The sequence below is a fragment of the Mobula hypostoma genome, chromosome 3 (assembly GCF_963921235.1).
Source record: "Mobula hypostoma chromosome 3, sMobHyp1.1, whole genome shotgun sequence".
Classification (NCBI taxonomy): domain Eukaryota; kingdom Metazoa; phylum Chordata; class Chondrichthyes; order Myliobatiformes; family Myliobatidae; genus Mobula; species Mobula hypostoma.
This window is the reverse complement of record NC_086099.1, coordinates 87,826,695-87,851,455: the sequence shown is the minus strand read 5'-3', so window position 1 is coordinate 87,851,455 and position 24,761 is coordinate 87,826,695. Positions and strand designations below refer to the sequence as shown.

At 37.6% G+C, this 24,761-nt stretch overlaps 1 protein-coding gene across 6 annotated transcripts in view; it reads right to left on the bottom strand.

Annotated features, from left to right (window-relative positions):
• Positions 1-24,761, bottom strand: part of LOC134344113 (LIM domain-binding protein 2) — a 555,808-nt gene that overhangs the window by 73,161 nt on the left and 457,886 nt on the right. For all 6 annotated transcript variants that reach the window (XM_063043401.1, XM_063043402.1, XM_063043399.1 and 3 more), the window contains 3 exons: positions 22,945-23,117; positions 17,752-17,874; positions 8,827-8,910 (listed from right to left, as the gene is read on the bottom strand). In XM_063043401.1, coding sequence (XP_062899471.1) covers positions 8,827-8,910; positions 17,752-17,874; positions 22,945-23,117 — 380 coding nt within the window. The remainder of the gene's footprint in view (positions 1-8,826; positions 8,911-17,751; positions 17,875-22,944; positions 23,118-24,761) is intronic.

Genomic DNA, 24,761 nt, shown 5'->3' with positions numbered 1-24,761 from the left:
AGTTGCCTCTCATTATTGTCATTTTGGATAGAATACGATCAGGATGCAAATCTCATCTCTCAATGAAACAATGCAGAATGCTGGAGAGGTAGACAGAAAAAAGTTAATTTACGAGTAGTGAAGGATATCTTAGGGCTAAAACGAACAATGATTATGCCTCTCAATAATTCCACAGCCCCACTTTGACTCTCATCTTTTAAGAGCAGTGAGTCAGTGGATCATTGGATGGATTGTCAATTTGATAATCAGTTATCTGTCAGTTAGCACTGGATATGTCTGTGCAATGTGGCTTCACATAGAAATAACACCTTACCGTCAAAATGGTTCTTGCTTTTTTTGTGACAGCATCAAGTGAGCTGCCTATTAACTTTCCCCACTGCCCTTTTTATATGTCATATATAAAAAAAAAATGACCCTTCATATGAATGAACTGACATTATGCACCAAAGGTACATGTTTCAAATACTTTAACAAATACATTGCAAATAAGCTTTGGATAACCACCAACTGGCACCTGCTGGCATTTGATCAATAGCTTCCTGGCAGCGTTCATCTGCGCAACTAAGCACCATGATAACAATTTTAATAGTACAACTGCGATGAACTGGATATCCACATCTATTAACTGTTACATATTTTTAAAATAAATCTAAATAAGACTTACTGGTGATAACGTCAAGCCAGTGACAATGCCATGAATACCAAAACTCTTTCACAGTCTTCTGACCCCAGAGAGAACATGCTTTACATCACTTATTGATGAATACATGGAATGTCCATTCTATTTTCTAAGTGACTCAATACTGTGTGAAGCATTTTAAGTTAATATAAGACATCCTAATCCTCAAATTGTTGACAGAAATTTAAAGAAATATAAAATAAGAAAAGGTCATTTACCTCACTGAACCAACTTACTCTATACATATCGTGTATAATTTACACTGTCTTCAGCTGTAACAAATTTATTTAATTAATTCCCCCAGGAGATGTGAATGCAATAGATAGACCTTCAGAATCGGCAAGCACCATGAGCCTCACGATTAAAACTTTTTTCTCCTCACATACTAGTGGAATACTTTCCCACTAAACACAATACTCTGTTAAAAGCCTTTTAAGGAAGTGGGATGACAATCTGATTAAGAACAGGATAGAAGACAACATGCATTGATGTAAATTGTGTATGTGTGTGTGTGTGTGTGTGTGTGTGTGTGTGTGTGTGGTCAAATTAAATGACTCAGTTGTGGGTGTTGATCATAAGGTTACCCTAAGGAAACTAACAAAAGTAAAATAGATTTTTAAATTCTAGAGTTCATTCAAAATAGAGGCCATGTAAAGCACAACAAGAACAATGCATGGCAGTTTGATTTTGAGAAATTAGCATTCACTAAACCTTCATCACTATGTTGGGAAACTGTTTTGTTTATCAAAACAATGTGTGCCATTTTTGTCAGTACTTTGCCATTTGTAAACTGTCTCGTATTGTTTAGCTGTTTTCTGTGACATACTGCAAACACTGATTTTTTATACAAAACTAATGAATCTGTAATTGTGCATGAACAAATATCCACTCATGGTTTTCAACGGGTAAGTGAAGGATGTAATGAATTTACTGTATGGTGGTAGGTGGAAAAGTGGAGAATTCTTGCAGCAATTATGGCCTAGGTCCACACTTAAATATATAATTTTGATGAGATATATATGATATGAGAATAGGTTTGGAAATTGTATCAGTGAGGACTACAGATACAATTTCCAACCCTATTCTATGGAATTGTCTTCTTAACTCCTCTATCCTCATTAAAACCTCCTTTAGTTGAAAAGATCTTGGCAACCATCCATCTCCGTCCATCCCCCACTCCACCCCACAATATTGTTATTAATAGACTCTGCTTTTGACTCTGTGCTGCGTTTATGGAGATTTTGACAACATTGAAGGTGCAATTAAATGCAATTTGTCTTTGAAAAATAAATGCAGTATTTGACTAGTAAAATCAGTGAAAGCAACTTTAACAAGGTGGACAATTTCCCTAATATTGAAAGGAATTTGATAATATTCCTTGCCATACTGGTGAAACTGATTTTTAAAAGTTATTCGGGTTTCAAATTACATTGAATCACTGTTCTACTGCACAAAGAGAAATACTGCAGTGCCAAATCTCTGCATGCTGCCTTTTGATAGAAATGCAAAACTGAAAAGAGTGGACAACCAGTGCCTTTGTCCCAGGGCAGAGGTGGCTAATATGAGAAGGCATAATTTTAAAGTGATTGGAGGGAAATAGAGGGGATGTCAGAGGCAGGTTTTCTACACAAACTGGTAGCTACATGAAACACAGTGCCAAATACATCAGGGACATTTAAGAGACTCTTAGATAGGCACATGGATGAAAGAAATGGAGGACTATGTGAAAGGGAAACATTGGATTGATCTTGGAGTAGGTTAAAAGATTGGCATACCCTGGGTTGATGTACCTGTACAATGCTGTGCTGATCTATGGCAATGGGCTGTTTGTCTTGTTGAAGGTTTATCATTGAAGATTTAAATCTGTTTAAAATAACTGGCAACATACTTTATTGGAAATGTTTGTGGCCAACTTTGTTGAAGACAATGTTCACCTAAACAAACTGCTGGACACTTTAGGCAGATGGAACTAGGTGGAGAAAGAGAGAGGGTGAGGGAATGGAAAAGATGAACAAAGTGGATAGGTAAATGGGTGAGAGGCAGATGGGACAAGGTTGGAGTAGAGGATGATTTAGGTAACATCCTCTACCCCTCCCAATCTGGTTCCAACCACCCATTATCCCTCCTTACCCATTTTCACCTATCATCTCCCAGCTTCTATCTCAACAGTCACCCCCTTCTCCCACCCGGCCCCATCTGCTCAATATTCTCTCCCCTCATATAGGGGTTTCGTTTCCCAGTCTGTCTCACACTTCTCCCTCACTTTTATTTGCTGGTTATCTTCCTTCTGTCATGATGTAAGATCTTGAGCCAAAATGTTGACCATTCTTTTGCCTCTACTGATGTTGCTTGACCTGCTGAGTTTCTCAAGCAGTTAAAAAAAAATAGCTTAATAGGCATCTGTTAGTCTCATGAGACCATGGATTTGTGCCTTGGAAGGTTTCCAGGGCGCAGGCCTGGGCAAGGTTGTATGGAAGATCAGCAGTTGCCCATGCTGCAATTCTCCCCTCTCCACGCCACCGATGTTGTCCAAGGGAGGGGCACTAGGACCCATACAGCTTGGCACCAGTGTCGTCACAGAGCAATGTGTGATTAAGTGCCTTGCTGAAGGACACAACATGCTGCCACAGCTGAGGCTCGAACTAGCGACCTTCAGATCACTAAAAATAGCTTAGTTTTGGAATATTTCCAGAATTACCAAAAACAGAGAAACCATAGAAAAACTACAGCACAGAAACAGGCCTTTTGGCCCTTCTTGGCTGTGCCGAACTATTTTCTGCCTAGTTCCACTGACCTGCACACGGACCATATCCCTCCATACACCTCCCATCCATGTATCTTCCAATTTATTCTTAAATGTTAAAAAAGAACCCACATTTACCACCTCGTCTGGCAGCTCATTCCACACTCCCACCACTCTCTGTGTGAAGGAGCCCCCCCAATGTTCCCTTTAAACTTTCCCCCCCTTACCCTTAACCCATGTCCTCTGGTTTTTTTCTCCCCTTGCCTCAGTGGAAAAAGTCTGCTTGCATTCACTCTATCTATACCCATCATAATATACCCATCATAATTTACCCATCAAATCTCCCCTCATTCTTCTACACTCCAGGGAATAAAGTCCTAACCTATTCAACCTTTCTCTGTAACTGAGTTTCTCAGGTCCCGACAACATCCTTGTAAACATTCTCTGCACTCTTTCAACCTTACTAATATCCTTCCTGTAATTTGGTGACCAAAACTGAACATAATACTCCAGATTCAGCCTCACCAATGCCTTATACATCCTCCTCATAACATTCCAGCTCCTATATTCAGTACTTTGATTAATAAAGGCCAATGTACCAAAAGCTCTCTTTACGACCCTATCTACCTGTGACGCCACTTTTAGGGAATTTTCTATCTGTATTCCCAGATTCCTCTGTTCTACTGCACTCCTCAGTGCCTTACCATTTACCCTCAACTAAATATCCAGTGATTTCTCTTAATTTGACTGTAAGTGGAGGGGATGCAAAAGGAAAATATTAGTACAGTGCCTCTTCATCAGAAGTTAAATAATGCATCTCTTCTATATTTTCTCCATAACAGCTCCATCCTTGAATACCCTCTACATTGGGACAGAGATTCCCACATATGGAGTTTCTTCCACTGCGGTTTATCAACCATGAGGGAGCCAGGCAAGCCTGGTGAAATGAGGGGACTGTTCATCTGAGCACTGTTGCCTATGGCTTATCCCCATCTACTAAATTTTTGATCTTTTTTCTAAAAAAAATACATTCTAATATTTAAAGTATTTTGAACTAATTTGAAGATCAGAAGATATAGTATAGTTGGCTTTCAAAGTTTTGTGGTGAGCCTTGTTTTACCTTCTCCCTCCCATGTGAGAATATTATATTTCTTTAAAGCCTGCCACTGTTTGAGGCTTCAATCCTTTGGATCAAGAAAGTGGTTTTACAAAAATGAGTCCTTGAAAGGCAAGTCTATACTTCCACATAGATCACTGTGACTTTTGTTCTTTCCCACTTACTTTAGATTATCTAACTTTGAGCAGCCTAGACTGGAAATAACAAATGTTAGGTTTTGGACAGAAGAAAATAGAAACGAGCTAATCTACAGCGGGATGATTTGCATTGCAATGGGAAAATAGGGAACTCTAATGATGAGTATTCAAAGGGAATTAAGGATGAGTGATAGATTAGGTGGACAACACTTTCAGTAAGGTTTGGATAGCTATCTACTGCTACAAATTGTGGGATTAAGCAGTGAAGAGGAAATCAAAAGTTAAAAAAAATAATGAAGACATAAACGTGCAAACAATCGCAGTGGCTGGAAATGGGGGGGGGGGGGCTGCAAGAATATTGAATGTTACCAACAGCTCTGGTTCGAAACTGCAGCGGGGAGAAGGAGCTCTGTTTTAGGCATGATATAATTGCTGTGGATATTCCTACTGACATGGCACAGGGGAAAGAAGTAACCCACCTTTTGAACCTACTTCTACATTCTTTGGTAGAAATACACCTTCACACGTGTCTGCTAATGTAGTGGAAATATGTTCATTATACTCCACTACTACACTGTACAATCAATGCAGGCACAGAAAGCAAATCAATTCCTTGATTACCAAGGTTTATCAGCCTGCCCTGAAACCCTGGCTTATATCCGAGATTTAAAATTCTTTGGTTGACTGAGTGTCAGGAAGACAAGCATATATTTCAACTAACATTTGTGTGAAGGTTTTCCATCAAGTATGACCCCTAAGTGTGACCCCTACTATGCCCCTAATTCTGGGCTCCCCCACCTGATCATCCTTTTTGGGTCAAAAAAGGAAAAAACAAATTAATTTTTAAATGGTGCAAAGATAGAAATATGGAGGACCAAAGATACTTGGAGATATATACAATTAAATTATCATGGCCGGGTATCCTAATAATTAAAAAAGCTAATAGGATGCTGATACATAGATACAAATACTTATAATTAGAGGAATGGAATATAAAGAGGTTAAAAAAGATGTTATAACTTTACCAAACTTGGTTACATCACACCTGAAGTACTGTGAGCAGATCGGGGCACAACATTTGAGGAAGGATATAATGGACTTGTAGAGCAAACAGTGTACATTTATCAAGATGACATGTGGTCTCCAAGGGCTAAATCACAAGGGGAGAATATTCTAACTGTGATTGTATCCCCTCGGATGTGGAAGGTTCAGAAGCAAAGCGATTAAAGGTTTGAGGATAATAATGGGGAAGAAAAAAATTTCAACCCCTTGGTAGTCTGGGACTAGGGGACATGGTTTAAAAATTAAAGCCAGGTCCTTCGAGAGAGAGATGAGGGAGCACTTCTATGTGCAGAGTGGTATAAATTCAGAATTCCCTTCTGCAAACATCAATTCAAGTTCACCCAAAAATTAATTTTAAATATAACTAGAAGGTGCCAGAAACCGCAGATGTGGTGACAAAATCTTGTTTGCAGTCAAGCTGGGTGAGCTGCAAGTTGATGCTTCTACCTTAAGTAGAGATATTCAAAGTGGAACTGACTGTGGTACTTCCAAGGATGGTCATTTAGCAATCATGTGCCCTGGGTGTACGATCACATCCTCCTTCAAGAAGAGGGGCCATAAAAAGCCAGATTATTTATCAGTGTAAATCATATATGGAGGAATTTAAGGTTGGGGGGGGGTTATATGGGAAACAGGGTTTAAGGGTTGGCACAACATTGTGGGCCGAAGGGCCTATACTGTGCTGTAATATTCTATGTCCTATGTTCTATATATGACAAATAAAGCTAATCACTCTCTCTCTCCCTCTCTCTTAAGATACACTGAAATAGCAGTAGATATCCTAGCAATATATCCTGGCAGACTGATTTCATATCAACATTTAGTCAAAGATCCCACCAGTTTCACATGGAAACTTCAAATGAAGCTAATTATCTTCTCGTAGATACCTGATTATTTTCTGGTAAGATACACCTATTTTCCCGCAATTACTTTCTAAAGTTAATGCAACTACTGCGAGTAGATATTAGAAGAAAACTACCTCTAGCTAAGAATTTGGTTATCCAAGTTGGGGAGAGATTTCCAGTGATTACCACAATCACTGGCATTTTCAACAGTGATGTGAATTAAGATGCAGGGCATGCTCCTGAGGGAAAATACATGAAACAAGAGGTGCCCACCACTATCAGACAGAGTCACCTGCGTAGAAATGGGAGAATGAACCAGCAAGTAGTGCATGTGGAGTCTGTTTCTTCTTAATTTGTAAAATGCTCAGAGCAAAACTACATCAATGTTGTTAAATCCCCGGGACAAAGGAAAGGGCAAGGAAAGAGTGTACTGCCATCAAATCTGTCTCCTCCTAATGCTTGCCTGGACTTAGATGGGGAAGGTATGCACAAAGGCAACAAAAGAAAGGAAATTAGCCAGAACCCCTTACCTTCACCACCTAATTCCTACCAGCAGTAAATGTTTGGCAAATCAATGAGGCACAAACAGAAACTTCAGTGCTGTTTTCAGAAGCTAGTGTCCATCCAGTGGCCCATAATACCAATGTCTTTTTGACTAGTAACACACACAAAATGCTGGAGGAACTCAGCAAGCCAGGCAGGATCTATGGAAAAGAGTACAGTCGACGTTTCAGGCTAAGACCCTTTAGCAGGACCAGAGAGAGGGAAAAAAACGTCGACTGCCTGGCCTGCTGAGTTCCTCCAGCATTTTGTGTGTATTACTTGGATTTCCAGCATCTGCAGATTTTCTCATTTCTTTTTGACTAGTTTGGGAGGTCAAGAATAGGTAAAATCTGCTCTAAAATCTCCGCTATTTCAAGAACAATTTCTAGTGTAATTTATCTTTTTTTCAATCAATTTATATATGGTCATATTTTATTTTGCAGACCAATTATCAAAAATGAAATCCCCATTTATGATGAACAATTCATAATGAATTGTCCACATAAATTCACTCATTTTATGTGATGTTAAAACAATATTAATCTAAACACAACAAAAATACCAAAAAATTGACTCAATTAAAAGTGCAATACAAACAAATGTGTTGTTAATTGTAATCATTCTTTCAACAGGTACTTCTTATAAAAATCATACTCTATGCAATTTAATAATCTGGACTACATTATTGTAGGATATTAGGACTACAAATGCAGCTCATGAAAAGAGTTTAAGTAAATGCTGCATTTATTGTTAAACAATTGTGTTTTCCTCCACCCATTTATGCATACTTCTTGTAAGTTCCATATTCATTGCATTCAACCTTGCACTCAATGTCAGTAAGACAAATGAATCGATTGTAGACTTCAGGAAAGGGAAATGAAGAGAAAACACAGCAATTCTCATAAAGTGGTCAGCAATGGAAGGACTGAGCAGCTTCATGTTCTTGGTTGTCAACATCTCTTGAAAATGTATCCTGGACCCAACATTTTGATGTAACAATGAAGAAGGCACACCAGCAGCTATAATTCATAAGGAGTTTGAAGAGATTTGGTATGTCACCAAACAGTAGCAAATTTCTGCAGATGTACTGTGGCGAGCATTCCAACTGGTTGCATTACCATGTGATATGGAGGAGCCAAGTCACTGGATCAGAAAAAACTACAGAGGGTTGTAAACTCAACCAGCTCCATTAAGGACACAAGCATTCCCACTATCAAGGATATTTTCAAAAGGCGATGCCTCAAGAAGGCAGCATCCATCATGAAGGACCCTCCTATCTAGGACATGGCCTCTTCTCATTATTACCATCAGGGAGCAGGTACACGAGCCTAAAGGCACACGCTCAACATTTTAGGAACAACATTTTCCCCCTCCACCATCAAATTTCTGAATAGTCCATGAATCCATAAATACTACATCACTATTTTGCTGTCTCTTTGCACTATTTGATTTTGATATATTCCTATGGTAATTTATTGTAATTTTTATGTATTGCACTGCACTACTGACACAAAGCAACAAATTTCACAACATACGTCAATGAGAATATTTGTGCTTCAGAATCTCTTCGCTAGTAAGTTGATGACTTACCTTTACATGTCTATCAAATGAAGATACGCAGGCTAAAACTCAAATTTGACTCTGAAAATTATTTTTTTCCTCGTTATTTCTCAAATGAACTAAACATTCACTGATCTTACCCTGAGGTAGTTGAGGGTGAAATTAGTCAGCCCCATACGAGTGATGTTTTTGGACAATTGTTCCAGCACTTGAGGGTCTTGTGCCTGAAAAAAATATAAAGTTAGAAAATAACATATCTGATAAAATAAAAACAAGTTTGGAACTGTTCAGAGAATTCTTCTCTGCAAAGATAAGAAACTAATTCTGAAGAGGTATCTAATAGAATTCCGTTATTCTCAAAGACAAATTGTGAAGCTTCTAATAATTTTATGATTTACATGAACCTTGTGAACTATAATGTTCATTGACTCAGCATGCACTTATCACACTTCCTTCAACACTGGGGAAAATGAGATCAAATGGATTTGTAAACAGTAGACTTTCATGATCACCTTAATGTATGTTTAAGGAGCCAGATGAATTACTTATGAATTCACTTGAATGGTGGTAATTGAAGAGTAAAGCTTTTACAGATAGAAGTTGTTAACTTCATGATGCGCTGACATTTTCAATCCATTATGAGGTTGTTCTGAAGTGACAAAGAGCCATAAGGTTGCCTGATCAAGAATAATGGAAGTGTCTCATTCCAATGTGAGCACAAAACTTACAGTCAATAGAAATATCCAACTTTTACTTCTTAGGATTCTAAAATTAGTTAGCTTTGTAAAATAACCTTGAAATTACTTTCAAAGATAAAATGCCATTGCTGCTTCAGATTTAGGAAAAATATTTAGCCTTTGCACATCACCTCTTGTAGGGTATTACAGTCTATTTAAATGAAAATCCGATCTGGGTTATTTCTGTCAAATACAATTCTAACAGATTTTCAATTTGGTTTCTTAAAGGTTGCAAATAATAACAATGCTTTTCCCAGTCAGAGTCCAAACAACTGGGTAAATTCCCTGTTAGTTAATCCTGATAACCACAATGTTGAGAGAATCTAAGGATGATTTTATGCTTATAATCTGTGTATAATTTTCCAGACCTTTTATTTGCTGAACAAATCACCCTGCTTTGGTCTGACTTCAGTTATGTTCTGTTTCCTCTTAATGCAGACATGGTTTTTTTAAAAAGTGAATTGACATTGCCGAACAACTGACTGCCTGTTGTAAAGTATATCATTAACACTACTACTCCCCTGGCTTCAACTCAATGACTGACGGAGTTGTCACAGACTCAATGACTTAGTAACTGAAGTAGTTGAAAAGGTGTGTTAGAATGGCACTGCAGCAAGCAGCGAGTAGTATGTGGGATGTAGAGTTTGGAGTGGTGCTGGCAAATCTTGCTGTTGGTTGCCTTCTGAGCAGCAAAGCGTGCCAAGGAGACATAGCAGTTAGTGTGACGCTATGGTAGCACGGGGCGTTTCGGAGTTCAGACTTCAATTCTGGAGCCATTCTGTAAGGAGTCTCTGTACTTCCTCCCCATGGAAAGTGCGAGTTTTCCCCAGGTGCTCTGGTTTCCTCCCACAGTCCAAAGGCGTACCGTGTAGGTTAATGGTCATTGGAAGTTGTCCCATAATTAGGTTAGGGTTAACCAGGGTTGAGGGATTGCTGTGAAGGAGTGGCTCAAAGGGCCGGAAGGGCCCACTTCATGGTGCATGGCCAAATAAATAAATAAATAATGCTCTACTGCATGTATTAGACTGGGTCCTCCCCACAAGCGCTGTAGGTGACTATATTGTGACAGACAGTGAAGATAATGGAGGGAAAAAGTAGGAGTATTTTGAGAATTAGAGGAAGAGGAAGCTCTGGCTGGGTGAGAGTTGGTGAATGCGGACTGGAGAGTCAGTTTTGGGAAGTCAGTTGGAAGAGTGATCTTCGGGACAGCAGAAGATTGGAAAATTTTTCTCAAGAAGAACACTTAAGGAATACACCTGCCAAGAAAGTGTTCATGTTGGACTCATGGTGAGGTCTCTCATAAAATGCACCATAGGCAATCTGCAACCGTTTGGTTAAGGCCTGTTTCAAAATGCAAGACACAACCATTTTACAAATTTACAAGTCTCATTGAGGAAATACAATCTTGTTCCCAGTTACATCAAACCAAGCATTATAAGGAGACATAGTAAGACAACAGAGTGAGGCATAGGCATGTACCTTATGTTGCAATGCTAACAGATTTTTAACAGAATTCTATCACGTAACATACAAAACTGTTTTGTTACATAATGGAGTTTTAGGCATTTTTCTTACACTGGAAAACACAAACTTGTGCAGATTATAATCACCGGATAAAGCTTGCTTCAACACTTATTTGCAATTTCTGCTAACCCTGATGTGAACAATTTGGTTTAAAGTTAAAAGTAAATTTATTATCAATGTACATTATGTCATCATACACAATCCTGAGATTTATTTTCTTACAGAAATTCACCGTAAGTACAAGCAACACAATAGAGTCAATGAAAGACCACCCTTAACACTCAATGTGCAAAAAGCAACAGTGTGAACACAAAGAGAAGAAAAATAATAATAATAAATAAATAAGCAATAAATATCGAGAACATGAGATGAAGTGTCCTTGCAAGTGAGCCCATAGGTAGTGGGTACTGTTCAGTGATGGGGCAAGTAAAGTTGAGTGAAGATATCCCCTCTGCTTCAAGAGCCGATGGTTGAGGGTTTATTACTGTTCCTGAATCTGGTGGTGTGGGTCCGAGTTTCCTGTACTTTCTCCCTGATGGCACCAGTGAGAAGACAGCATGGCACAGAAGGTGTGGATCCTTGATGAAGGATGATGCTTTTCTGCAACAGTGTTCCATGTAGCTGTGCTCAGTGGTGGGAACAGCTTTGGGGACTGGGCCATATCCGTTATTCTTTGCAGGCTTTTCCATTCAAGGGCATTCGCGTTTCCATACCAGACCATGATGCAACCAGGCAATATACTCTCTACCACATATCTATATAAGTTTGTCGGAACTTTAGATGACGTGTCAAATCTTTGCAAACTTCTAAGGCAGTAGAGGTGCTGACATGTTTTCTTTGTAATAACATTTACATGTTGGACCCAGGCCAGATCCTCTGAAATGATAACACCAAACAATTTGAAATTGCTGACCCTCTGTACCTCCGAATCTCTGATGAGGACTGGCTTATGGACCTCTGGTTTCCTCCTCTTGAAGTCAATAATTAGCTCCTTGGTCTTGCTGACATTGAGTGAGAGGTTGTTTCTGTGGCCGAATCAAAGATGGTCACGAATCAGCACATAAGAGTTTGTCTCCCTCTTATATGCTGATTCGTCACCATCTTTGATTCAGCCAGTGACAATGGAGTTGTTAGCAAATTTAAATATGGCAATGGAGCTATGGTTAGCTTCACAGTCACAAGTATAAAGCAAGTAGAGCAGTGGCTAAGTACACAGCCTTGTGGTGCACCTATGCTGATGGAGATGGTGCAGCAGATGTTGTTGCCATTCCTAATTGACTGGGGTCTTCAAGTGAGGAAATCAAGGATTTAATTGCACAAGGAAGTATTGAGGCCAAGGTCTTGAAGGCTACTGGTTAATTTTGAGAGGATGATAATATTGAATGCAGAGCTATAGTCAATGAAGAGCTTCCTGATGCATGCATCTTTGCTGTCTGCATGTTCTAGGGTTGAGTGAAGAGCCAATGAAAGGGCATCTGCTGTGGACCTGTTGTGGTGGTAGGTAATTGGAGTGGATCCAAGACACTTCCCAGGCAAGAGTCAATGTACTTCATCATAAACCTCTCAAAGCACTTCAACACAGTTGATATAAGTACTACTGGATGATAGTCATTGAGGCGGGGATAGCACATTCTTTTTAGGCACTGGTATAATTGAAGCCTGCTTGTAGCAAGTATGTACCTCAGACTGCTGAAGCGAGAGATTAAAGATATTGGTAAACACTCTAGCCAGTAGATCAACAAAAGTCTTTAGTATTCGGCCAGGTACCAGGCCAGATGTTTTCCATGAGTTTACCCTCATGAAGGATGCTCTCACATCAACCTCAGAGACTGAAATCACAGGTTATTGGGTGTTGGCCATGGAGGCATTAAAATATGGAAGGAAACATTGAAATCAAATGGGTCAAGAACAGTGGAAGTAGAAAAACTAGATGAGTTTGCTCTTGTCCCGTGCATGAAGGAATGAAGGTTGCCATTTTGTGAAGCTGCTCTGTAACCTCCATTTTGTCAACTGCTGAAATTATACTTGCTCTGGGATAACATAATTAGGCAATTCAATGTGGAAACAAGGAGTTTCTGTTATGATCTGGCAAACTTGAAACCATTCTCAGATGAACTGTTTATTGTGTACAATGGCAGGTTTGCAGCAGTAATCTCAATATCTCAGCCCAGTGTCTGGGCGACCCAGTTTGACTGGTTTGAAGAAGAGTCAAAGAGAACAAAAGACGATAATCTAAGACATGAAGTTGTATATCCCTTTGTAATATCCAATGGGAATCTGAAACAGGTCAGTCAGATGACCTTGAAATGCAGCATTTGAACTGATAAGGAAAGGGTATAAGAATGAGGGCCTTCAAATGCAAAGGGATGAGAACTCCAGAGACAAACTATCACAAAGAAGAAACCCATCAGCTGGGAGAAGAAGGATGAATTGTTTGGCCAATGGGACATCCTCTATATCGGGGTTATAATTTGGAGAAATAGTCTGCGTGAGTATTGCTACAAAGGGAACAGTAGAACTCATGTTTTAAGTTGTTGGCCTGGGACTTGTGCAGAGATAATAAAGTGCAAGCTTTGATTAATTAGGAGTTGCATAGTGAAATGATGAACCTGGATCCGTTGGTAATAGTCAATATAGGAGTTTGTGAAGGTGCCTCCAGGCTTTGACGGTCAAAACGAGCATAACATCATAAACCAGCAAGTTGTTTGTTATGTCTCCCCTCTCGCTGTAAAATGGAGACACCTCTTTCTCCCTTATACGGGAGAGAGAGAGCCCGTGGAATGTTGAATACCAAATGAACAAGTAGTCTTTGGGGTACTGCAAGTCTGTGTCTTTGCTGTTGCTTTGCTGCACGCTTGAGTGCTCGGTGGTGGGTCCAATGCTTTTTTTTTGCTGGTGGGGGGGTCATTGCTTTGCTGCTGCTTACATGCAGGAGGGAGGGGAGCTGGGGGGGGACTTTGAGGTTATAACATTTAACTGTCATTCATTCTTTGGGGCACTCCTCTGTTTTTGTGGATGGTTATGAAGAAAAAGCATTTCAGGAGGTATATTGCATACATTTCTCTGACATTAAAAGTACCTTTGAAACCTTTGAAAAGTCATTGAGCTCCTATGGGAGAAAAGCTTTATTATCACTTATGTCATTTTGTTTCAACTTTGTAGGAGGTAATAGCATTAAAGCTCTGCCACAGCTGTCAAACATCCTTCAGTGATTCAGTTTGGTCTGGAATTGCCACTTCACATGTGAGATGGCTTTTCGGAGATCGCTCCTGGGCTTATTGTATTTTACTTGGTCGCCAGACCTGAATGCCACTGCTCTGACCCTCAGCAGATTGCAGATCTCATGGTTCATCCAAAGCTTCTAGTTGGGGAAGACTCTAAATGATATTGTGAGGACATATTCGTCTATGACTCTTTATAAACAGTTGGGGTCATAACTATGGTTTGGTCATTAACTGTGTGGCACATAAATGATGATGCTTAGCTCTACTGATATCAAATTAATCCAATTTCTGAAATTGAATATAATGTGGAACCAATACTGCATTGTATATTTAACACAAGCAATGGAAGACAAATTTCTACCCAACTAAGTTAAAAAAGCAGCATATAATATAACTGCAAAGTGTGACCTAACCTGCTTTGTGCACTTGTGGCAGATATTAGATAAATATAATTTTCATATCCTATTGAAAATAAACCGGTCTTCATTTAACACATTAACTTACTGATGCATTGAACTAGTGAAAATAACTTACAAGCAAAAGAACAAACACCAATTTCAATAAAATTGACACAACTCAGGTTTTCTCCAGATGACACTCTGACCATAATGGCCACATTCAGTTCCTGCAGTGGAAGTATATCTACAACTCAATGGAACAGGAGTGGAAAAGAGAAATTCATCAACATGTTCATTAATTCGTGAAGCTGCTTTTTTAATGTCCCTGAACATACATCCATCTCATCTCAAATAAATATTTAATAACTTGCTTCTTGAAAATCAGAAACATCAAAAATGCTGGCTCTATCTTTCACTTTGTAGATATGTATCAAAGTTCAATGGTGCATGGCCAAATTCCATTGGAATAGATGTAAGAGAATGCACTGCAGGGGATGGGGAGAAGTTAGGGGAAGGGGGTGGGAAAGATTCTTGATCATGATTCAGTAATTCATTCTGTTTTTCCTTCTCATAGTTGTCTGTATGCCTTGATTACCGATGCCTTTTCAAGCTGTGAAGCAATATGTACACAGAGCACACCAGTGAGTATCCGCATAGGGAGATGTGATGTGTCAGGCAGATCATTAAATGCTGATGGCAGCAGTGGCTGCCTAAAAAGCAAGACTAGCAGTCTCTTTTCAATGCATTCTGCTACACATCTAATTATTTGAAATGATGAAACCGACAACGGCATTCAGTAATTACTCCACATCCATTTTCCCATGTGGTTTGAAAGCTGGGGTTGATGGTATATGAGCTAGATTGCAATTTAACCTGGCTAAATTCCAAATTATCTCAAAAAATTCATGGACCTAAAATTTAGTGAAGTGTCAAGACTCCATGAATAGTTACGAATCTGCTTCCATTGAATCGTAGTACAAGTAGATTTATACATTAATAAAGTTTCTTAATTGTACAGATAAATCAACTCACATGCAAAAATAAGGTGTCAGAACATTAGCCGAGTCAATTTCCTCCTAATTCACAAATTTGATGAGGCAAAGCTTAATTTGTCAAGCAACATTTAAAGAGAATGTTGTAATGTTTGAAACAATGCCAGCTAACAGCTAACATCTGCATTACAAGCTCCCAAACAATGCCAGCTAACAGCTAACATCTGCATTACAAGCTCCCAAACATTGCAAACATTGCAAGAGATATCTATTTAAGTGATGCAGTTGAAGTACAGATGTTGGTAAGGATACAAGGGATAATTCCTCAGAAGTGCTTTGGGATCTTTTACAACTATGTGTGAGAGCTAATGGAGATGTAATTTAATGTCTTTCCCGAAGATAAGAAAGCAAAAAAATTCATAAATTTTAAAAGAAAATTAATATCTTCTATCAATGTGATTGATTTTTAAATAAAATGGAAAATGTTGGAAATACTCATCTACTGAGACAGCTCCTGTGGAAGGAGAAACTGTTAATGGTCAGCTTCAAGATCCTTCACCAAATTTGTGAAAGTGAGAAAACAAACTAACTTGCATTTTCTCTTTCTCAGCATTAACTGTGTCTCTTTCCATAGATACTACCTGGAATGCTGAGTGTTTCCAACATATACTGGTTCTATTTCAGAATCCCAGCATCTGCAGTTTTTGTTTGATTTTATGTAGTTGACTCTTAACTGCTTCCTCAGTTTGAGGACAATTTAGGGATAGACAATAAATGCCAGCAACATCAGCAACATCCATATCCCAGTAACAAATAAATAAAATCTGTGTTTGATCAAAAAGCACAAAACATAGAATTAAAACAAAAGCAACCTTATTTCTAGTTAATTTTGACAAATCTCAAAGGGAACACAGAAATAACAAACCCGTGAGTTTTCTGACAGTTCTTTGAAAAAATCCTTGACCTTGAGCACTTTTTAGACACTAAATGCCATCTGTGATAAGGATCCTAATCTACAACATTATTTAAAGGAGCTTTCAAATCTTACAGTGGGACTCAAAAATACATTTTTTGTTTGACTTATATGCAGGTGTACTTACAAACCTTAACGAGAATGCTAATGCTAGCATTGTTTATTTGTAATGCAATAAACACATAAATAAACACAATGTTACCAATCAGAATATGAGAAGAGAATAGGGGAAAATTACATGCTGTATACCAATGGCATCAAAAGATAATACAAACATTGTAGTAATAATGATACTTCCACTAAGTTACACTCTTATGATCACACAAATTTTTTAAAAATTGCATTCAAGATCCGATCATCATGGTTCGATGTAATTAGAGCATTCAACCTGGACACAACAGGAAAATTCTTTTACGGCAATAGTATAAAACTGCAACCAACATGAAGTCTAAAAGATGTTAAATAAAATACACCTTTAGAAAATGGAAAGTTTTATCAATTTGTGAACCAGCCTGAGTAGGCTAAAACAGTTAATAATGAGAGCAATATGTCTACATAATGAAATATTTCTAGAATCTTTTTTTTAAAGCTGTTAAAGAGTTAAAATACAAATCAGAATATTTTCTGCTTGCTGTTGATACAAGGAAAGATTGCACATTGAGTATGTTCAAAGAAACAAATGTAATGAATTTACCAAATATTTTTCTCAAGCTAGTATGAATGCCAGAAATAGAGGCAATTCAGAGGGCATATTTAATTGGTGCTGAATTTATTTTTATTCCAGTCAAACTAAAATTCTTTGCCTTTGTCATTAGAAAATGAGGCAGCATTTGTCAAGATGAAGTGGCACTGGGCATACCATATAATGTGCATTAAATTATGATCACTTTCATTGTGTGAAAAAGTAAAACCTTGCTTTTATCTAGTATTTCTCATAACATCCTAACATGCTTTACAACCAATGAAATAATTATATATGAAGTACAAAACTTTTTAAAATTGTGTTTGTTTTGCTTTCCGTTTTTTTGCTAATTTTGCTAGAACAAGAAACCACAATGAGCTATCAGGTGACATCTCTGTGTAAAAGGTAAGATGAGAGGGTGTTTGCATGAAGGATGGTAAAACAGTATTCATAGGTTGGGCATCCATTTGTTATGCTGGATCTTGACAGTAAGTAATAGCTTGCTTCATGGGAGCAATGAAAGGGTGCTACTTACATGCATGGCAAGGATGCTGCGTGGGACTAACTCTCTGTAGTGCCGGATGGTAAAGTGCCACATCTTTATTCTCATCAGGTCATCAAATGTAAACTCCAGAATCAACCTCCCTTCAGTACAAACCTATCACCAAGATTTAGGAGGAAGGAAAGAAGAAGTGACAAAAATGACACAAGAGAACATCTTACTAGTAAAAATAAAAAGAACACATAAATATTATATTTAGTCTTAAAATTAAAGAGATTGGGTTTCCATGCCACACTTTTGACTAATTTATCTACATTGCAGCTTTCCTCTTTCACCCCGATCTTTAAAAAGCGCCTTTGATCTCTTTGATATTAAAAGGTTGCAATTAAGAAAATATTTGCTGTTTTGCTCAGTTCCTTTTATGGTTGCTGAGCTGTGACATTTTATTACCATGGCAATGGGAACCAGCTGATTAGTTGGCATGGCAACCAGAAAGATGTAATTCCAGTAGACGTGTTATAATCAATGCTCCCAGCACAGATGGTCTCTGGAGAATCAACAAGAAAGAGTCTAGCAAGTGCTCAGCCCATCACTGGGCGCCATTACATGATAGCAGGAAACATTGCATGCAAAAAAAATCTTAGTTTTTTTGAAGATTTCTATCAAAATATTATCTTCAAGATTATTTTTTTACATTTGGAAAGATTTCCTATTTTTGACACCTAATTATCAAGTGTTGTCATATGCTATTAGTTACATGTAACAGACTTAAGTGCAAAATAAATCTTGCCCCATCGCTATTCCCACTCTGGGTCTTAGTTTCAACCTTTGTGGGGAACACCTATTGACAATTTAAAATTTCATACTAACCACCCATATGGGTTCTGAGATAGCCAACATCATGCTAATAAAGAATAGTTTATGTCATGGAATTCCAAAAATCTGGGAAATGAGTTGGGTCAGTACAAGCCAATTAGGAACTTAATGTCCTTAAAAAAAAACGTTCTTCTTAATATAACAGCAAAGTACTGAAACCTGGAAATCAAAATTCAGAAAAGGCTGAATCACACAGCAGGTCACTCGGCATCTGTGGAGAGACAATGTTGCAGGTCCAGTGACTTTTATTGGAACTATACTAATCAACGGTTGTTGATGTCAGATGTTAAGTCTGTTTGTCCTCCATCTGAGCGTCTCTGAAGTTTTCCACTTTACTCTCATAAAAGTAGGATGTGTTCTGAAGATGAATTGGCATCTTACCAAATTATTTTTTTTACTTTCTCCGTTCTTAAGCATGTAAGAGTTTCAGCTTTGCTAATTTTCTCCTCCTTTCCTGAGGTTCCTACAAGCAGACAGCTATCCTCCAGCTCTCTGGCCAAGTATCCACAATGTGAGCCCAACCCTTATGGCCAAGAACATACCTGACCATGGAGAGCTACAGGACTATCTCTGATTCTGTTCACACTAGCCTATGTTTCCAGTCGTGGTCACTAGTGGGAATCCAAGTTAATTTTCTCCTCTTTGACTTAGGGATTTGGGGTTAATTTTAAATAGGCAGTTAATTCAGCTCAGAAGGGAGAATCAAAGCTAGGATCTCCTAATCTGTATGATTTGATGCAGCTCTGGGCGAACAGGGGAACCTGAATTTAAATTGGCTTTATCTCTGAGTCAAACCGTTTTAAATATTTCGTTGTGAGAATACCCAGCTGTTTTTAATTATTTTAAGTGTACATTGTCTCTCTGTATTCATGAAGTGCTCCACACTGTGGATTCCAAACTTCTTGAAATTGCACTGCCTTTAAGTCAGCAGGCTTATCATATGCTGTCAAACCTTTTGAGAGCAACTCAGGGTGACCAGTATACTGACTGTTCTTGCTGATTATGAAGATGCACTTAACCATCACTCAGAACTTTCTCTGAATTGACAATTCTGGACATGTACAATGCAAGGAAGGAGAGAGGAATGAAAGATCTGAACACATACTCCTTGGAACTGGTGTATAGAACTTAAATCCTTATTTTCAGTGTCTGCTATTGTTTATATACACGTTTATTCAACATTTAGGGCTCAGTATGGCTTTCTGATTGGGGTCTTGCTGATGAACTTACCAGTCACTGACGAGGGTATTTTAATGAAGTAATCTGTGCAAGAAACTGGAAGCAAATTGACACAAATTCCACTGATACTGATCAAAATTGGAGAACATGATGCAAATGATTGCTCCAACATATGCTACACAATCATCTGATATCTACTGAAATGTTAATAACAGGACTAGACAGAATTCAAAATGTCATTGTTCAACCAATGAAGTGGCTGGTATACTAAACTATCTGTGTAAATCTTGCAACTCTTAATGCCCATTGTTTCAGAGTTTTCAATTAACATATCCTGCATATTTTACTAACATCAATCATCAAATGAAGGTAGGAGAGTGGGAAGGAAGCCACACTGGTCACACTAGTGCAAATCAGTTTGGTACTCTCTGCTATGTGAGGTGCACTATCAATTTCTTTTTTTTTTAATTTTATTTTTATTTGGATAAGAAGTTCACAATTATCATGTACTTTTTTCACACATATAACCTTTTCCATTTTTTTGCACTATCAATTTCAAGTGAATTGGCACAAGCTTCTTTGATTTTTGCTATTTTAAGCATGAATCATAAATAATTTAGACAATACCATTCTTTCACCTGAAGATACAGAAGGGAGTCTATTAATAATTAAAATGCACAACAGGAACACCTTTGAAACTATGCATTACCACAACATTTATCTCTAGATTCATCAATATATGATTTAAAAAAATAATTTTGAATGTTGCAAAACCAATTCTCTGTCAATTTTACTAGATAATTATGTGAGTGGGAAATTACTTATCATCTTTGGTTATGGATATTTTGTTAAATTTGGATCCAAAATTGCAATGTTAAGACATTCCCTGAAACACCCTAAAGAATTTTAAGAGCACAAGTCAATGTTTTTAAAATCATAACAAAATAAAGGACGTTGCTAATTTTTTTTAGAAATTAGTTTTTCTTTTTAACTGTTCAAAAGTGGAACAATAATTTAATTGTTCATTTGGAAAGCACACAAAATAATGATAGAAAGGGCATCCTTTAACAGTGCACTGTAGTGTTAAATAATTCAGCCAAATACATCCTAGTTTTTATTCAGAGCCTATGTAGAACGAGATGATTTCCTCACCCAATGTCCAGACCTACACAGTTTGCTGCAACAGTGGCAGAATTATGATTTGCAGTCAAAACCTTGCTAAGTTTCCCTATCTTTAGCAATGTTGAATCTAATTCCCATGCCCTAACTCTGTCACTGTTGCAATCAGCTAGAACAGCATAGACTAGAAACTGAACGCAGCACCATCAAAACAATTCAAACTACAATTGTAAAAAAAAATCAGATTGACTTTTGTTTAGGTGGGGAAAATGTACTTAGCTACAGAAATAACTTATTTTTCAAATAAAGTGTGCTTGATGTTGCTGTTAAAATATTCTAACATTTCTCAAAAAAATAAAAATGTTACTTCAAGTAATGATCTTATCGCATCAGATATTCAGGCCTGAAATAAAGTGACAAAAATTAACACTGAAAGACCTAAACAATGCATGTGTTTCTAAAATCCAAAATGCTAAATGTGTAAACATTGCATGTTTACACAAGTAGTAATTGCTATAATTGAAGTATCTGGACAATTTTAGCAGCCACAATTCAACACAAGGTTCTTGTGGATTGTCAGTGAAGCTTAATGACCTGCTTTGCTTGACAACGTGAGCTTACCAAAGATAATCAAGGTGTTAAAGTAAAGGAGAATGTATTTTTAAAATTTATCCAACTAAGTCAGTGCTTAATTTAAGTCATCTAAACATATGGAGAGAATGCATTGGGGGGCAATAATATTCAAGTATTCAAGATGCTTAAGGGAACAGAAAAATTTAACCATATTAATATATTCAATGTTGCCACAAATATGCCAAAAGGCATGTCTCAAGCTTGGAAAAGAGAGGTGCATTAGGAATTCAAAATTTAATTAATATATGTGGAATGTAGTGAGCGTGAGGAATTAAATTTCTAAATTGGAAACAGAAGCAGGTTTAAGGGTGAATTGGATGGATATGTAAAGGAATGGGCAATTAAATATGGTCATTAATTCTATCACTGAGCAGACAGGTTGCAAGATATAGCATTGTGTGTTGTCCACTCTAGATCTCCACATTGTTAAATTTGATCTTACCACTTGAGGTTTTTATTCAATCATCATCCCTTCAAAGCTAAAAGCAAAATGCTGTCTTTGTTGCATTGCTGTATAACATGGCTGCTGCTGCCATTTTCCATAGGGAAAGTAAAAAATATGTGAGTCAAGGCATCCTGCCCTTTCTCCTGGACTTCCTTAAGGATTGAATAGCAGCAGTAAGGAAGAAGTTTTGGGAACAAGTCTCCCATCATCAAATCTCAACTTGGAAAATAAATTATTTTCGATGTAGTAAAGAAACCATGAAGTAAGTGCTTCTGCTGTTAGGCACAATTATGGGTGCGACCGTACTCAGAATTACAATGATATTCCAGAGTAAAGTTGTGGTTCGTAATTATTTGGATTGGTAACTAGATGTAGTTTTATTCATAAAGTTAGAAATTAGTTCATGACAATGCGTTTATTACAAGTGTCTACTCACTTTTGAGTAAACTAATGTTATATAACTGAATACTGAATAGAAATTTTGCAGGTTAAATCAGTATAAAACAAATCATCAAAATACAATAAGCATTGGACACAGCTTAAATTAACTCAGGCTATTATAATAAGTGAAGTAAGTTTACTTGTGAATGCCCACAAGAAAAATGAATCTCAGGGTAGTATATGGTGACATGAAGGCACTGAGATAATAAATTTACTTTAAACTTTGAACTTATAATAATCCCCAAGTGTTATTGTCTTAGCTTTATGCTTTATCTTTAATTTTTTTACATTTTTCAAAATTTTAATAGTTTTTAATCACCTCTGAATGTCATTCAGTTCATATCTCTGATGTCGAGGGCCAGCAAAATATATATTAATGTAAATATTGTGTGATCTTCCAGTACTCAGAACAACAATATTCCAGCAAATATTCCTGAATGTTTGATCCTGAATGTTTGATTTGTTTATAACTGATCAACCTACATTAAGTGTTTCTTTCCTTCTTCCACAGCAGTTTTCCTTTTTTCTCTTACCTTTGTAAACATGGGTTTACCATGCTGGGTGACCATGCTGCATTGGTCACAGTCTAGTGTGATGGATGAATTGTGGTAAGACTCCTTCGAATGTTTAAGAACATAGTAAAGGTCTGTTACTCCTCCCTCAAAGATTGTACTGAAATAGCGAGGAATAAGCGTTCTTCCAATAGCTGTTGAAAAGAAAATCACAGAATAACCAGGATTAAATAGGATGACTCAGTCCTCTAGGCTGGCTATTCATCATATGTTCAAAGCACAAGAATACATAAAATTGGTTCAGCAAATGCCAAGTGGCATATTATACCAAGAATGAAGTCTTTCTATGCAAAACAGTAAATGCATTACCTTTGTCTTAAATCATTTAAAAATCTGTCAGGGTGATTCTTATCCTGCGTCTTGCAGTGTGCAATATTCGTTTTAAAATTGTTGGTCAACAAATTTGAATAGTATCTTTGAGACTGTTTTTTTGGCAAACTTGTGAGATAATCGTAACTTCATTAAGCGATCCTGGCTGAATTCCAAAACACAATGAAGAAACCTCACTGAATATTAACAGTAGATCTGGACAATGTCAAAGACAGATGTGGCAAACTGAATCTCAGCACCATAGTTACAGCTCTGAGTATTCTATTAAAACTAGAATTTTTCCTCAATGCTAGCCTTCTTATAATGAATTTAGTCTCACTGCATTCTCTATTACCTTCACTATCAGGGTACCAATCTCTTCTGAACAAATTCCTTTACAATAGGAACAATGGGAGACTTTCCAATGTTATGCAGTCACGGCAACTATTGAAATGGGATCAACTGAGCTGGGAAGAGGGTAGGATTCAGAAGCAGCACTCTTTCCTTAGGAACTGACAAACCGGTTCCCTGTGTGCCCATAATTACTTGGGTTAGTTTTAGTTGTGAGGTAGGCACTGAAGTCTGAAAAGTGACAACATAATACTGCAAGGGCGCTGCCCCAAGGATGTTCCTGAACAAAAGGCAAGACTGAGACAGAGGTTTGTGCTCCGTCAAAGTTGAGAGACATTTCAGCAGTTTTCAGAGACATTTAAAACTATTGAGATGTCAGTAAATAATTTGAAATTTAAATTAATTAAACTATTTTTAACAAAGCAAAAATAAAATGCAAAACCATGAAGAAATAATTTTGAAAAAAAAACTAAAACAGAATAGTTAACAAAAAATCACCTTCCCCTTTGGCTCCCAATCAGCAGGCCCCTATTCACCATTACAATAAATGGGGTCTAAGGTCCTATTCAAAGTCTAACTGCTGCAGGATCTAACAATTAATTCCCTAGCCTTATTCCAGGGACTACCTGAAAGACTGAGTCCAGCCTTTGTACTCCTTGACAGAATTGGCCACCAATTGTGTCAACAAATCGCAGACTCATGACATAGATGCTTTCAGATCTGGCCTGATTTCCATTCCAATGGCTGAACACCAACAGTTCTCTTTACAACTGCCAGCAGGATAAGTCGATTATCCTGCTGCTCTGTTCTACAAGGGTCAGTAATGCTCCATATATATCTCACTAGTGTTGGTTAATAATGAATGGTCTGCATTGCGAGAGCTGATCCAGAGACTGTTGTATCATTCCCTGAATCATAATGGTCACTCACGGGTATTTCACATCTGTAAAGGATTACTAACAATGCAAGATCTTATGTATGAAACCGCTTCAACACCCTGCCTTCACAGTGTGCATAGAACTAGGTGAAAATATGGTCGCTGAAGCTTTTCTCCTTTCTTTCAAATACAGACACATGTATAACATGCTCCCCAAGAAAGAATCAATATCAAGATCATC